Source organism: Triturus cristatus, chromosome 2_1 (assembly GCF_964204655.1).
Source record: "Triturus cristatus chromosome 2_1, aTriCri1.1, whole genome shotgun sequence".
NCBI classification, from domain to species: Eukaryota; Metazoa; Chordata; class Amphibia; order Caudata; family Salamandridae; genus Triturus; species Triturus cristatus.
In genome coordinates this window covers 841,782,655-841,800,258 of record NC_140581.1, presented here as the reverse complement: position 1 = coordinate 841,800,258, position 17,604 = coordinate 841,782,655, and the positions used below count along the sequence as shown (strand labels likewise).

Sequence of the window (17,604 nt, the reverse complement as noted above, 5' to 3'; positions counted from 1 at the left end):
TCAGGTGAGACACTGCCTGGCACTCAAACGAGCGGAGTTTAAGGGGGTGGCCGAATAGACAGCAAGAGCCAGACACTGAGCGACACAACACAACCTCTAGTAGGGGACAGAGCAGGCAAGCTCCTGGCTTGGTTAGACAAGAGGACAATAGCATCAAGATGGGTGTTCAAGGTGAAGGGGAGGGATAGCGCCACAGTTTGTGAGGGGTATAGCAGAAGCATTTGCTGATCATTATGAATGGCTGTACACGTTGGCCTCTACGGCCTCAATTGAAGAAGCTCAGGAGAGACCAGCAACTCTCCAGATACCCAGCCTTGGACAAGAGGATAAAGACCTCCTCGAGCTGACAGAGGCCAAGATAATTACAGCAATTCAAGCCCTAAGGTCTGGGAAGGCGAGTCGCCCAAACAGCCTACCAACTGAGCTATATAAACTAACAGCTACGAAACTGGCACCCCTTCGCTGACAAATCTTTAGTCAGTGCCATGACAAAGGGATACTCCCAAGAGATCAAAGAATAGATATCATTGCGGTAAAACATAAGGAATGTAAACCGTCAATGATTGCGCCTCATACAGACCAATCTACTTACTAAATGCAGAAATAAAAATATTGGCCAAGTTACTTGCAACCCACCTGTCTCAGGTAGTGCAAACATTAGTTCACCCTGCCCAGTCCGGCTTTATGCAGGGGCGAAATACAGAACTCAATCTTAGAAGGCTTTATGGAGCCATAGGCAGGGCGGCGAACATCCATGAAGACGCAGTGGTAGTGCCCCTAGATGCCCGCAGGCTGTTTGACAGAGTAGAATGGTCATTTCTATAATCAGTTTTAGGAAAGCAGGGCTTTGGTCAGCGATTCCTAGCATGAATCAGACTTCTATATTCTGAACCCCTAGCACAGGTCTCGGTTAATGGGAACGCATCCAGAGTCTTTACGCTGCAGAGAGGAACGAGGCAGAGAGGAACGAGGCAGGGATGCCCCCTTTCCTCCTTATTCGCGCTGGTGCTGGAGCCCTTGGCGGTATGGATACATGGTGATCCCATGATTTGGGGACTGCTATGGACCCAGGAATGGGAAGACAGACTCTCCCTCTACGCGGATGATATTCTAATGGACGTGGGGAGCGCTAATACTACGCTCCTTAGAATGCTGCATATATTCGACTTGTTCCTCACCATCTACTGGGAGAAATCGGTGATTTATATTCCTTCAGGAGACCCGCCGAGACTCCCCAGAGGATGCGAGATATGGATAGATGCAAACGGGTTCCGATATCTTGGAATATACATTACCAGGGCTCCTAAGAGTTTCTAAGAACTAAATTTAGAACCCTCACTAGAGCACCTGAGGAAAGAAACCCAGCACTGGCGATCATTACCATTGTCCCTCCTGGGTAGAGCGGTTCTTTTTAAAAATGATAGCTCTGCCCAAGTTTGGGCATGTGCTTCACAATACACCCTACATAGTTCCCCCACCTTACTTTCAGCAAATAGACACTGCAGTGAGAGAGTTATTGTGGGATGGAGGCGTGTCAAGAATTTCACTCCCAAAATTGTACGGGGGCTGGTTCAATGGAGGGATAGTGCTTCCCTCCCTCCGAAGATACTACTGGGCGGCTCAGATTACAGTGATCAATAGCTGGGTCCACAGACCCCAGGATGATCCTGCATACAGTATGGACCGTCACAACATGCAGCCCGGAGGCTACCTCAGAGCCATAAATGGGGGGGAAAAGACAGGCTCATTCCACGTACCGACCTCAACCACACTGCAAATCTGTCGAGAGGCATCAAGAGCTTTGGGTTGGAAAAATAGAATTACCCAAATGACCCCACTGTGGGACTCAGTCAGAATGGGTCTATTGGCACAACAGAAAGGGTTTGACAAGTGGGATTTGATTGGAATTTCTAGGGTCGGTAATCTGTGGGAAAGAGATGTATGAGCTTTCTCAAATCTGCAAAAAGAATACCAGATGGCGGAGTTAAAGACCTTTAGGTACCTCCAGATCAGCCAAGCGCTGAAGGCAGCATTTCCGAAGGGGTCCGAATTACATGAATCCTCCCCGCTGGAGGATAGATTGCTAGAAGTCTACCTAGACAGGAAATCGATCTCCTTAGTGTACCGTAAAATTATGAATAACCCTTGTGGGGCCTCCGAACTCGCTGGGAGGGGGAAATAGGTTGTCTTGAAGATGAGGAATGGCTAGAGGCAATGGACTCCTCTAAAGAGGTGGGCATACCCTCATGTTTTAGATTGGTACAACTAAAGATCCTTCACAGAGCCTATTTCTCATGCACCAGCCTGGTGAAGATGGGAAAAACGGATTCACCACTTTGCTCTAAGGGATGCGGACAAGATGGCACATTCTCCCACATGATAAGGGATTGCCCACTTCTCCAAGAGTACTGTGAGGCGATACTGAAAAATATGAGAGAATTATGAGGTGATTAAGTCGCCAGGGTGGTGTCTGCTGAATATATGGAGGGAATCAGATCTAACCAATTTAAAACGCCTATGGGTGGCACTACGATTCATGGTAGCAAAACGTAATATTGCACTAAGGTGGAGAGCGGTATCAGCCCGACACTGAAAGAATGGAAGGCTGATATGAATTGGTGTATGCTTGCAGAGAGCAGTTTACAAGAGTAGAGGCTGCCCACATAAATGGAAAAAAATCTGGGGGTAATGGAACGAATATTGGGGGATGATATGTAAACCTTTTGAGCGACTAAGATGAGATTGAAAGACAATAATGTCAGGATGAAAGAGTGGAGATGGGGTGAAGAGAAATACAATAAATACTGTACATTATCAAGTACTTTATCCAGTGTTGAAATGATGCTTCATTGTATAATCGTGATGTAGAAGTAAGTCAGCGTGAAGGCAAAGTTGTTGCCACAATAAAAAGATTTATTAAAAAAAAGTCTATCTACGTCAACATCGACACCGAGGACCACCCCCACAGCGACAGCAAACACCACAACTGACACCCGACTCCCCGACCGACTCTGTACTGCTGATCCCAACTCACCACAGACAACACCATAAAGACCATGAAAAGCATCTACTCAATAGCACCTTTGGACCCCTGCCCGCAGCGCATCTTCCACAGAACCGCCTCAGTCATCGCACCCGAGCTATGATGAATCATCAACAGGTCCCTCGAGACCTCCACCTTCCTGATGACTGGACACATGCGGAGATTAGCCCCCTCATGAAAAAACCCTCCACGGACCAGACGGACCTCAAGAACTTCAGGCCCGTCTCCCTGCTCCCCTTTCCAAAGTCATTGAAAAAGCCATCAATGCCCAGCTTACCGACATAATCGAAACCAAACACTTCCTGGACATCTCCCAAGCCAGATTCCGAAGCAATCCTAGCACATAGACCACCCTCCTCGCCGCCACTGTTGACTTCCCTTCCTGACCAGTGCGAAACGACAGCCCTCGTCCTACTGGACCTCTTGGTGGCCTTTGACGCGGTCTCCCATCGTACCCTAGCCACAAACCTCCACGACGCTGGTATCCGAGAGAAGGCCCTCAACTGAATCCGTTCCTTCCAACACGGGTTAGACTCCCATCGTACCTCTCAAAAACAACAGATCTGCTGCAGACTACCCCAGGCCTCCACCCACAACCATACCCTCTTCAACATCTACATTGGTCCCCTCGCAGCCATCGTCAGGAACCACAGGCTCAACATCGCCTCTAATGCCGACGTCACTCAGCTGATCCTCTCCCTCACCAAAGAACCCACTGTCGCTGGTAACAACTTTCACAAAGGCATGAAAGCTGTCACCGCCTGGATGAAGGACAGCTGCCTGAAGCTCAAGTCGGAGAGGACAGAAGTCCTTATCCTGGGAGCCTCCCCCTCTGCTTGGAACTACTCCTGGTGGCCCTCTGCTCTAGGAAGTCCCCATGCCCCCACGAACCAAACCTCCGCATCGCACTGGACTCCTCGCTCACAATGGACTGCCGGATAAGCACTGTCTCCTCTGCCTGCTTCAACACATTCTGCCTGTTTCGAAAGACCTTCAGATGGATCCCCACCGAATCCAGGAATTCACCCATACCCTCATCAGCAGCAGATTGGAATATGGCAATGCACTCTATGCCGGCGTCACCCAGAAACTCTTCCGAAGACTCCAGAATGACCTGAAAGCTGCAACAAGACTAATCCTCAATATCCCCTGTTGCAACCACATCTGTCAACACCTACACGACATCCACTGGCTCCCAGTGGATGTCGGAATAACCTTCCAACTCCTCACCAACACATATAAGGCCTTTCACAACGCTGGACCCGCATGCCTGAATCACAGCCTCACATTCCACGTACCCAACAGACACCTCCGCTCCGCTTAGCTTTCCCTAGCCACTGTCCTACTAATTCACAAGATCAGAGCCGGAGGAATGTCCTTCTCCTACCGCACCTCCAAGACATGGAACACCTCACCCATCCACCTCAGGAAATCACTCTCGCTGATGCAATTCAGGAAGGACCTCAAGACCTGGCTCTTCAGATAAACTCAGCACCTAGTCTGATTTGCTACCCCCCACAACAGCGCCTTGAGACCCTTATGGGTAAGTAGCCGTGCTTTACAAACCCTGATTCATTGATTGACTTGCGCGCCGGTAGGTGGTGTTGTCCGGCTCCATATGGCATCGTCCATACCAGAAGTGATGTGGGCGGTGCCTATATGGAAAAGAGACATCTGTTTCTTTTTGCGACTTTCCGTGCCAGAAGCGCAGAGCCACGAAGAACACTGACCACTGCTGCATTAAATTAGGGCCCTTAAAAGGGGAACAACCTTATGCTCTGAAATCCATTTGCAGAGCAGAGAGGATGGACGGGTCGGTACGGAATTTGCAGTTAGAGTTTCGAATAGATAAGATGTAACCAAAGTTAAGTAACTTGTTCATCTGATAGAGACGTCTAGCTGCAGACTCCTTACCTTAGAATAGATACGCAAGTAATCTAGGTAGGGCTGCGATATGGATTAGACTAAAAAATCAAGTAGGATCGAATGGACAAAGTGACCTTCTCACCGGAACTGACTGTCAAGGCAGTAGTGCTCCATAAACGTGTGCAGGGCAGCCCACATTGCTGCTTGACAGATATCCATGACAGGAACCCTGGATAGCTATCCATGACAGGAACCCAGCGAGCTAAGGCAGTGATTGCAGCCTTGGTTCTGGCAGAATGAGCTCGCAAACCTTCAGGAGGTTGCTTTTTAGCTAATGCTTAGCAAACCTTGACCCCAAGCACTATCCACAGTGAAATGTTCAATTTCTGCGCCGCCTTTCCTTTCTTTGCTCCAGCGTACTCCACAAAGAGTTGATTATCCACCCAGAACTCTTTTGTGTGGTCAGAGTAGGAGGACAATGCTCTTTTTGGGTCCAGCTGATGGAGTCTCTCCTCTTCTTTAGAGGGGTAAGGCGGAGCATAAAAGGTAGGCAGAGTGATGCACTGGCCTACGTTGAAGGGAGCTACCACCTTCAGTAGAAAGATTGCTCTAGTACAAAGGACTGGTTGTCTGGGTAGAAATTAAGGGATGGAGGATGTGCTGACAGCGCCTGTAGTTCACTGACCCTCTGGGCAAATGTTATCACCACTAGCAAGGGTGTTTTTATTGTGGAAAGCATAAGTGGGCAGTCATTTAGAGGCTCGAAAGAAGCAAACATCAAAAATGTAAGAATCAAATTAAGGTCCCACTGCGGGATAACAAGGGTGTAGGTGGGAACATGTGATGGAGACCTTTCATAAATCTTTATACAATAAGGGATTTGAACAGGGATGGCTGATATGGTCCCCGCAGAAATGTACACCATGCCACAAACTTGCTCCCGCGGCAGACGTATACCAAGTTGGTGGAGGGATGCCTAGCTGGCAAGATAATTTTGCATACTTTGCCGCTCAATCTCCACGCATAAGGGCGAAACATTTTCAGGTTTGGGTGCAGAATTTCACACTGCTGCTGCGACAGAAGATCCTCCCAAAGAGGAAGCATGATCAGAGAACCCATACTCATGAGCAACCGCTCAGGATACCTGACTCTCCATGCCCAATAAGGAGCCGCAAGAATGACTTGGGCACAGTCATTCCTCATCTTCTTGAGAACTCTGGGCAGGAGTGGTATTGGTGGAAATGCGCTCAGAAGGCCTGAGCTCCAACCAGATGAACGTCAGGCCTGTCGGAACAGCTGCGGGGGCTCAATAGTGGAGGAAAAATGGCTTTCTCGGCAGGAGCTTAATTCTCATAATCATGCACCGGGAAGGTGGACTGGGGTGACAGTCCTTACCGAGGGCTGGTGGCTGCAGACTTGGGAGGACCATTGCGCCCCTCTGGGGTGTGGAGTAGAGGACAGGACCCAATGTAAAGGCCCAGGCAGATCCCGGGGCAGGGAGACGTTGGATCAGGAAGGAGTCTGGGGCTCCTGAGGGCTGAACAGCTCCTGTAATCTCCTGTGAGAGGCAGACAAAACCATGATTTTTGCCTAGAAGGTGTGGTCCCCGCAGGCCAGGTCTCCAAACATGCCAAACATGCCTGGACAAGCCCAGGGAAAGCTGGCGTCAGAGAGGGGAGGAGTTTAGCATTGCTGTGGGCTGAAAAGCGACCGTAATCCCTTTTAGAGGTAAGCGAAGCCATAGCTTTCACTTGGAAGGCCGGGTCTCCACACACCAGGGGTCCAAGAACAGGGCAGGGCCCCATTCCCTACCTGGTGCAGGCTACCAAGGTTTCAAGATGTCCTCCAGTTAGCTTGTCCCCTTCGTGTGAGCAAAACATCACCAGTGACATTTCATTCTCACAGCTGATCCAGCCAATGGACGATTATGGGTGTATCAAATCAGTAAACCAAATCACCAGCCCAGTCTTCCTAATTTTTATTATACCCAGGCCTATCAAAAACGCAAAGTGAACAGGAGCCAGGGGAGGGAAAACAGATGACCACAGGAGAAAGCAGGCATGCTAAAGCAGGAGCACCTGTCAAAACAACACAACAGACCAGAAAGTTCACTACAACAATTGGAGCATGGCCACCCATATTCCAGTTTTAGCATATACTAAAAAGTGAGAACAGTGTAAGTGAAATTATTCTGAAGGAGTACAAAGCAATGGTAGGTTCCCAGTGAAATGACAAACACAGTAATATGCAAACACCCTTGAAGCTGGCGAGAAAGAGTCCAAAGTAGGACGTTTCAAGTTAGACAAGCATCAATTTGACAACATGAAACACAAAAAATGGGTGTGCTACCCCTTTCCTCTTCTTTTGGCAAACAGGAAGGGAAGGAGCAATGCCTAAAGAGCATTGGCACTTATTCTTTTGTGCAATTAGGTAAATCCTGTCTGTAAAATAGGGTAAACCTAATTCGTAATGACTAGGAGGAGAAGGTAACTCTGGGGTCTTACTCAGTCATGTACAGATTAGTGGTTTGTTTTAGCTTTATGTGTTAAAGGTTATTTACTTTGAATATTGCAAATATTTGCTTTATTTGATGGTCTTACTGATTCCATTTAACATTAACAGACTAAGATATTCTTTTGCATAGTAATTATGCTCGGAGATGCTTTCATGCGTGGACATTTGCCCAGACTGTCACTTTTCAAGGGGCCCCCTGGAAAGTGAACATTCTATCTCACATCTGTCTATTCCTCCGTCTGATCCTTTAATCTAATATTCAATATTATTTGGCATCATGGGGCTTGAATTAGCAGGGAATGGGTAATAAAATTAAAATCTGTTGTGGACAGGGATCCCTAAATCCTTAAAATGATACGGATTGTGCTGCGCTTTATAAACAATGAAAACAAAAAGCAAACCATAAAAATATCTGTTTTAAACTAAGTGCACAGCCCCTACAATCAGCCACCAGAGATTTGGAGTCCTGCGATCTTTGAACTTAAATGCTTGATGGACTAACACTGATCCCACCATGTTTGATTCTGGAGTGCCAACCTCCAGCAGTGCATAGAGCAAAGCCTCTAAGAGAGGCAGGGCCGGGCTAGGGAACCAAAAGCAGCCCTGGCAAAAATACTCAAACTAGCACCGTTCTCTTCGACTCCTTGCGCTCTCTCTCTTTTTCCATTCATACACTCCTTTCTCTCCTTCCTCTCTAATCGCTTCCCTCTACCTTCCCTGTCCCGCTCTCTCTAAGAAGCCTTCCCTTGCCTGCTGTAATTAACATCGAGGAGCTGGGGAGAATGAAAGAGGCACCAGAAGTGGCCTGGACTTTCAAAACTAGCCTCCAAGGGCTCCAGCTCAGTGGGGTAATGCCCAGTGGAATAAAAGGCCTGTCCAGCTTTGGACAGAGGCCATCATGCTAAAGCACTGCACTGCACCCATTGCATAGGATATGGCCATTACTATTTCCAAACCCCTTTGCAACTCCAGGCCGCCTCTGTTATGTATAATTTAAAATATTTGGAAGAAAATTACCTCGGCACAAAATAACCTGTAGAAAGTTGCTGCAACAATATTATGAGTAAAAATGTGCTTATACTTGACAGACAAGTCTGCGATGACTGAAAGAATCTTAGTTACTGAATTTACCACGTTTGTTCACAATATCGCAAAACAAAAGGCAACAATTTCTACAAAACAAAAAGAATAAAAGAAAAGCTTACCATTTTAGTTGGATACTCTTTAGGGAAACCTTTCACTGGTGTACCAAACACCCTTCTTCCATTCATAAAAGCTTTCATAATAAAATATGCCACTATTTAGGTAAAATAAGCAAAGTTGCACGATTAATGCAGGGCACACATTGGGTGTAATACTATGAACGAAACTGTGAAGAAATAAAACAACTTAACTTACTCTTTCTTGATAAGCCTGCTCCAAGATTGTGGTTCAAATCAAAAGGATCTGTGTGTAAAATGGTTGTAGACATTACAAAACAACAGAAACATCCTCACATTACATAAAGTAAAACGTTTTACGTTTCACCCGCACAATTTTCATGATATAAATAACAAGAGTCAATTAGTTAACTCAATTCTATACGTTTTAAAGACAACTGATGAATTGAAAGCAGAGTCAACCGCAGCAGATCTGTGGAGCAGGTACAATGTATTACTGGCCCTCTTAAAACTTTACCTTCCACTTCAACGGACAATTAGCTATGATTGTTAACTAAGAATTTATTTAGCTATATTTTGAGGCTCACTATGCGAGCTAATGTAAAAAATAAAAAAAGCTAAATCTCACATTAGTTTGTTTAAAAACATCACAGGTCTTAAGCAGTGTATGCACGACGGTCATCAAATAACCGCATATGAACTTTGCACAAAATTTACAACGACTACAGGCACTCTTTATAAATGGCCTCTTAATTCTGATGGAACCATTGTTATAAGATCTGAAGGAACACTGCATATCTCTACTTTCACCCAGAGATGTTGGCTGCAGAAAACAGTGGGTGTAAATAAAGGGGAAAAGGGAACTAGAATTAAAATTGCCTGGGTCCAAATTTTAACTGGCCCGATTTTCCCCACCCTCAGAATTACCAGGATGGATAGCTATTTATAACGCAAGCCAAAGTATTGAAGGGGTGATACAAACATACCAACGATGACTACCTTACTGGGTAGCACAGAATAAAGGCCGCCTTATGCATATAAGAGTTGAACCAAAAGTGTCAAGAGCACCTTGCAGAGAGTATGGCTTTAATTTACTTTTCAACACTTTAAAGTAAGGGAGTGCATTATTTTCTGCAACCTTTGAAAACTTTTGTAAACTGGTGAAGGCTGCTAAGTTTTATGCTTTCTAACAGACGTGAAACGCTAGGTAAATAGATATACGTTTTATACATAGCACACCACTACTTGCGAACAAGGAAGCCTGAGGAAAGATGCAACCTTACAATTTTAACTGCTAATTACCCTCCCAGAAGCTTCATTTCTCCCAAACATTTCTACGAGTCCCACTTATAAGCCCCAAACAACAAGGTTAATAGTATTGTTGATTGATCCACCCATGAGTCAAGTCAAGAAAAGCTTTATTTCGATTGCATTTTTCACAATCATAAAATCACAGCTAAAATACAAAGATTACACAAAGATTTACACCAGAATTTAGAAACAGTATCCATTGAAAAAAACTTTTGAGCTTGATATATATTCCATATTATTAAAAAGAATTGTAAACAGTACATCTGAAGAATGTCGCCCCCTAAATCACAATACTCTTCTTTTGACGAATGACTTTGTTTAAAAACATGGATATCATCCAGGCAAAATGTTCATTTTCTAAAAGCTGGAGCTTGATAAAAGCCGGACGACATTGCCTCAGCCCCCAGATTTTTAAAAGTGGAACTATCCAGGCCTTTCTTAACTCTATATAAAATTTACAAAATCAGACTAGGTGAGATGAAGATTGGGCCGATTGGTTATCACAAGGACAGAATTGTAATTCACTTGCCCAATCATTCATTTTTAGGAAAGAGACAAATCTATGGATGGTTCCCAATCTAAATCTGATTAATAGCAGCCTATCAAATCAGCCGGGTACACATATTAAATATGGCTGCAGGCTAAAAGTAGTAAGGACCATCTGATGTTGCTGGACACTTGGCTTCATGATTTCCCAAGATAATATTAACATATGCAGGGATGGCCTAAGTCTTTCATAAACTCTTTCACAAACTTGACCCATGGAATTTTTTGCGCCTCTTCCAGCCTCAGACTATCCTGTAGAATCTCCCTATTTAGTTTGGTCTCCTCTTTTGACTAAATCATATGCCAGAGAAGAATTGGCTCTAATTTTACAAGGTCGGATATGTATGGGAGGCCCAGCTCAGCGTGACAGACATAGGTGGAGGTACTGGTGGAAGCTGACAAGATATATCTTAAAAATGTGTTCTCCACTAGCTGAATTGGATGTGTGTCAGCAAAACCCCAGACCCCCGCTCCATATATAACAGTTTAAACACATTTCGCTTTGTATATTTGCAAGAGTTCTCTTGGGGGTTTCCCACCCAACTTTTTTTGAGAAGCTGGCAAGAGCAGTTGTTGTTCTAATAAGTGCCAGATTTTTTGCTGAGACTGCTTGGGCCCATGTGTCATTCTGGCTAAACAGAATCCCTAGATATGAAAAACTGTTAGTTGGGGCTATTAGATGTCCATCCACATACATATCCCTACACTTCTGGTTACCACGTCTACATCTCATTATAAAAGTCTTTGAGGTGTTAATACTAAGGCCAAGGTCCTTCATAAAGTTAAAAAAATATATTTAAAACCTTCTGGAGTCTGATCTGCGAGCGGGACATTATGACAGAGTTGTCTGCATATAAAAGAGCTGGTATGGGACAGTTGCCTATTTGGGGGAAATCTTGAGCATCCTTAAGAAGTGCCTGCTCTAGCCCATTAATATAAAGGTTAAAAAGGAAGGGGGCTAGGACAGAAACTTGTCTAACCCCCCTCCTAATAGGGAAGGAGGCAGTGCGCTCTCCCCCCAGGCCAAAGCGCACACGTGACTTTGCTCCACTGTAGAGGCGCTTAAGAAAGTAAATTATATTTTTATCAACCCCCCAAGGTTTCTAAAATCTCCCAAAGTTTAGCATGCCTCACACAATCAAAAGCTGTCGTGAGGTCAACAAAAGCTAAAAACAATCTACCCTTTTTTGCCCTAATATACTATCCCACAAAAATAGCTAGATTTAAGCTCTGCTCTACAGTCCCTAGTCCTTCACGGAATCCATACTGAATATCTGATAACATTTGATTATCCTCTGCGCAAACCTGTAGGCCTTCCAAAATAATTTGTCCAACAACTTTGTCCAGGGAATCCAATAACAAGATGGGCCTGTAACAGGCGGGATCCTGACAATTCCAATTTTTAAATATGGGGACAATAGTGGATTCCACCCAGGTTGATGGAAAAGAGGCCTGACAACTAGCATTCATTATTTGTGTAATAATGGGGGCCCAAAGAGTAGTTTTGGACTTGTACAAGTCCACAGGGATCCCATTTGGCCCGAGGCTTTGTCACCTGATCTTGATGAAAGTACTCTATTTACTTCGTCTATGCTAAAGTATAAATCCAGGGTATAATTAGAAGATCCATGGATATCACTATCTTGACCATTAGAGATTACTTGCCCGTTGTATATCTTAAAGTGTTCAATCCATTGGTACTCGCTTATGGCTATTTTAATAGCTGGACCCCCACCCAAGGACAGGAATGGACCGTTTACTGCTTTCCAGATCTATCTTTCATTTGTGAGGCTATGGTAAGCGACTCCCACGCTTCTTTTCTTAAGACATTCTTTCTTTCTGTAAGGTACCAATTTATAATCCATTCTAGCCTGCCTGATCTTGATGGTGTTCCTTGGGGTATTATGCAGCTCATGTTTCAGAGAGGAGTATGCTCGGGAGCAATTCGAGTCAAACCACCTCTGGGGACCAGACGTTTTCCCACCTTGTTTGAGTAACACATCCCTTACCACACCTGCTATTACTTGAAAAGAGGATAGGATGCTTTCGGAAGATGTTGATTCATTCAGGCAGGTATCAAACGTCAGTCTACACTTAGTAATCAGCTGTTTGTTTACCATATCGGGGTCCACCATATTCCAGCAAAGGGTGTACCCATTAACTGTCAATTTTTACATTGGCTAGAGCCTGATCTACAGTCTGTAAATCCCTACCCTGTCTATTAGAGAGGAGTTGTACCGATATACATAGTGGGAAATGATTAGGGGTGGGCGGAATTTGTGAAATTAACTTTCGCAAATTATCGCGAAAATGTTTAAAATTATCGCAAACAAGCGGAAATATCACGAAGATGCGGAAGTTTTTTTCCGGCATGTTCGCGAGATTTTCTGCATGGTTGCGGGTCGCCAACTTACCCATGTGGTTGCTTGCGGGCGCGGCCATCTTGTTTTGAGTTGTCTCGCGGTGCATGATCGCGAGAAGAAAGACGTGATCGCGCGACGCATGACGTCACTGCGGGCGCAAACTGTCGCGAGACAGCGCAAATGGCTAAAAACAATACAACATCTCATGGAGAACGCAACCGGATCAAGAAAACTTGTCGGCGAACGCAGGGATTCAGGTAAGGCGATCGCGCGCGCGCGAGAATGTATTATTTTACAGCGCGAGCAAGAAACAAATTATCGCCAAGCTGCGGAAACCGAAAATTTTGACATTTTCGCGCTCTCCGCGGAACGCGAAAATGTCAAATTATCGCAATTTCCGCGAACGGAACGAAATTTTCGCCCAGGCCTAGAAATCATCACTCAACGGGTAAGCATCAACTGTAAAAGAAAGCAGCCTAGATGCATATGTATTTGATAGCAATACATAGTCTATTGTGGAACAAAGGCCTCTACCATAAAGGTCTGCGGCATAGGGGCAGGTCTAGCGCATGATTCATTAGCAAGGCCTAGATCCAGGTTAAACACCAGTTCATTGAACAGCTCCCCTGTACTTGAGTGGCAGAAGTGAGTAATATTTATGCATTCTTCCACATTAAAACCACATATTGCATCATCCTCATGAGGACACAAAGCGCAGTTAAAATCACCAAACAATATGAGCATCTTATCTTTAACATTTTCATTACACACGGTTTTCAATACATTGCACAAATTCTTAACCACAATAGAAAAACGTTCTGATGGAATATTATTATAAAGGTTAACCAGTACCGTACAATGAGAAGCATTTGAATACAAAATGAGCAATTGATAATATGGAGACTCAAGGTAAGACTCAATCTTAGTAAGGTTTAACTTATTAGATATATATGTACGGAGCCCACCTTTAGCTCTACAGTGCAGGCCCCCTATAGAATGGGTATTAAATGTTTTAAAACCATTTATGTGTATTGAATCCATCAGCCACGTTTCCTGAAAACCTAGAATATCATGTTTTAATATGAATTCAGGCCATTGAGGGTTACTAATCTAAGAACGTAGTCCTGATATGTTCCAGGATACAAGGCTACAACCAGGGTTCACATTAGTATACGGGAGACTGGCTACCACCAGGTCATGAGAATTACTGTCTCCATGACAGGGCTGAGATTTGACTGTAATCTGAGGATTAAATAATTCAAGGGGAGGGGCCTGATCCTGGGGAATAAAACCAATGACCTGGACTTCCTCCGCTAAGATCTGAGGATTTAATAAATGCGGAGGAGGGGTCTGATCCCAAAGTGACAACCCATTGACCTGGACTCCCTTTTCTGATACACCCATAATGTATGGCAGCTTTTAGGAGACAAAATCACATTCAAACTAAGCTTTTACTGGGAATCTTTTAAGCTAAAATGCAGGTACTTGCTGTTTGTCGCTCGATTCTGAAATTAAATGTATTGACAAAAGGTTGCAGAAAAACTGGAGTGGGCAATTGACAACTTTTTTCAGGTTGAGGTTCAAGACCTGTTGTATATAGTTTGTGGGCTTATAGCCCACCCTTTGCTTTTCATTTGTTTGTTTGTTTCAGTGTCTTTTAAAAATTCTTGCTTGCTAGTGGTCAATCGTTACTCTTTGTTCTTCCTTTTTGTCTTTTGTTTCCTCCCACGGCGCAGGGACCAAGTTCAGTACCTTTCTGCTTATGTTATCTGATCGTTTGGGGTGCAATTTTTTCTTTGTGGAGAAGAAGCGTGTACCTGGGTAACTCTGCATTGATCTGTGCAACGGTGGGGATGAGCAGCTACCTGCTGCCGCCCTGTGGAGAAGTGGATGCAATAGCCGCCGTCATGATCACTGTTAAAAGCAGCACATGGTGAGCATGAATTTGAAACTAGGCAGGCACGCACTGCTGCTTTCTGAACCTAGCAGTCAGGCGTAGACTGTTCCAAGCAGCAAGCACAAATTTAAAACTAGGCAGGAACGGACTTCTGCTTTCAGAATCTAGCGGCCCGCTGTAGTGAACATCCCCGAGTGGCAGCATAGAATGCGAAAAATGAAAGCACTGTCGTAAATGAAGTATAGCCATTGAAAGAAGACTAGCGGCGGGAAGTGCAACAAGTTCTTAGGATAGCAATTTGGGCTTCACTATTAAAGACATTTCAGCAGCAGTTAAGAAATTATAAAAGGATTCTACACAATGCATCCGTAGATTTTAACCAACAATCAGATCAAAGAAAAAAATGCCTTGCCCATTATATTTATGAAAAAATTACATATTTTTATAATTATTTAAGCAGAACATTTCTGCTTAGCTATACATCATGATTAACCAGGTTAAACAGCTTTTCATTCTACCTGAATGCTACTTAGAGGGATACACAAGCAATTACATTTTAATTTGCTATCCAAATTCTGGCCGCTTCTTTAAATAAAAGTCATTCAAAAGCAAAAGCTTTCACCAAAAAGTGAAGTGTCTGTAACTCAACGACAGCCGCCTCCAGGAAGTCTGCTATCTGAACAAAATGTGCCTTCCCCTCTAACATAACGTGTATTTGTGGAGTTCACGTTCACCCGTAGGTATCTTGGCGCAGAATAACAGATGTTTCTTGTTACCCAACTCAATAATACTCATTTTATCGACCTCAGATGGATGAAAGACTGAGTGGACTCGCCGGGATGTGAACCTGTGACAATGAGGTCGAACGCAGGCCCCTGCAGTGGAAGCATTAGTCCACTGAGGCACCAGACCGGACACTCACTGATCCTGCCACATTGTACTCAGGATCACAGTTAACACACTTTTCATGCACTTCGACAGCTGCTCTGTTAAACATCCAAAACTAAAACAGCAGGCTCTTACTCATCCACACAGAACTGCTTCGGGTTTTCCACCCGACCTCGTGTCTTTCTTCTGCCCCGGCCATTTCTCCTCCCCTCTCCCAGCAGCCTGTGGCTGTGCTGTTTTGTCTTTGCAGTTGCATGGCATGGTTAGTACACAGGGACAAGTTCTCTCGTGAACATGGTAGATCAGGCAGGGCATTCATCACCGTGCAATCAAAGGAAAGTTTTTGAAATAAAAATAAACATCAGTGTTGAGATTGTAGCATCGTAGCCCCATTCTGGTCACGCCTCCTCTAGTGGCCTGCTACTAAAGTGCTGATTTGTATTTTACTTTTGTTAACATTTCCTGCTCTCTTGAAATTAATTCCGGATGATTGTCCCACCTCGAAAGAATGTGAGCATGTGACTCGGACGAGCAGCGATTTCCCGTCACATGGATGGCTGCTTAACTGCTCCCAAGTGTGGTGTGTGCGTGCCGCTAGTACCAGGAGATGAGGGCAGATAACGGGTGCTTCCGAGTTGTACAGAGCATTCTGCAGACATATGTATACTACAGTTGGTGAGTGAGCTCACCTACCTCCCTAATGAGCCCTCTTCACCTCCAAACCATCAGCTGTCATGCATCTCTGAACTGCACTCAAGCCATGGCATGCATCGGAGGTGCATCTCCCATACATATAATGACATTCCAACATGTTGCTTCTTCTGCAACCAGCGACATCTATTTTTAGATGGATAAGTCTGCCCTTTCCATGATCTTCACCTACAATGGAGGGTCAACATCAAATTCTTTTTTCTGAATAAATGGAAAGATACTGTTATGTTTTTTTCTTTCTTAAATATTCAACAGTAAGACATTTCTAATGCAGTGGTTTAAGTAACTAGTATCCTATATGCCAAGTATAACACAAGCTTTGGCAACTCGAATAGGTCTCTTCTTTGGTTTTTCCTGTCCACTGGGTATGCCCATGCTGCACAGCATGACTAAATAATAAAAAATCTATTTTAAAAAAGCCTATGATACAGCCACCTGCATCAGTTTGTAGGCATGCGGACCAAGCAGAGTTGAATCAGTAAGTAATAACATTTTTTTAAACATGAAATGCCTTTTTTAAGTATATGATGGGGGAAGGGGGGGGGAACGACACAGGGTGGGGTGTAAGCGAAATGACATTGGGTGGAAGCAACACATGGGCTAGAGGAAAAGCAGGGGTGGGGTGAAGCAACATAAGGGCACGGATGGGGGAGCCGATAGGAGAAGCAACAGAGAATGGGGGTGGAGAAAAGTAAATGGGTGCAAAAGAAAGCAAATGGGTGCAAAAGAGCAGCGTGTGGCACAGAGGGGAAAAAAGCAAATATTATGTTATGTTATGTTATTGAATTTTGTATAGCGCGACAATTACCCGGAGGTGTCCTGGCGCTGTCATGAAAACTGAGAGGACTTGGGAAGGGAGCAACAATAAGAATACCTGTGCCTATTCATTCCGGAACAGCCAGGTCTTTAGTTCCCTTCTGAATAGTAGAAGATCCGTCATAGTCCTAAGGTACGATGGAAGATCATTCCAGGCTTTGGCAGCCCCGTAGATGAAACTCCTGCCTCCCCAACGCGCTTTCCTAATACGTGGGACATGAGCCGGGTTGGCGGATTTCGAACGAAGACATCTCCCTGGCACATACCAGTGTAGCCTGTTCTTAAGAAATTCTGGACCTAAACCATGCAGAGCTTTAAAGGTCAGGGTTAGGGCCTTAAACCGGATTCGGCTCTTGACCGGTAGCCAGTGCAGTGTTTTTCTTCCCTGGGAAGCAGATGCAAATCTGGAGTTGCCCATGAGAAGACGGACTGCGGCATTCTGAAGGATCTGAAGTTTACTCAGTGCCCTACATTGAGCATTGAGAAAAA

The 17,604-nt window shown here is 44.7% G+C and overlaps 1 protein-coding gene across 1 annotated transcript in view; it reads right to left on the bottom strand.

Annotated features, from left to right (window-relative positions):
* The window catches only part of TUT7 (terminal uridylyl transferase 7), a 1,376,479-nt gene that overhangs the window by 237,894 nt on the left and 1,120,981 nt on the right, over nucleotides 1-17,604 (bottom strand). The window contains exons 22-23 of the mRNA XM_085632922.1: nucleotides 8,822-8,869; nucleotides 8,629-8,720 (exon numbers count right to left, since the gene is read on the bottom strand). Of these exons, the coding sequence (XP_085489048.1) occupies nucleotides 8,629-8,720; nucleotides 8,822-8,869 (140 nt within the window). The remainder of the gene's footprint in view (nucleotides 1-8,628; nucleotides 8,721-8,821; nucleotides 8,870-17,604) is intronic.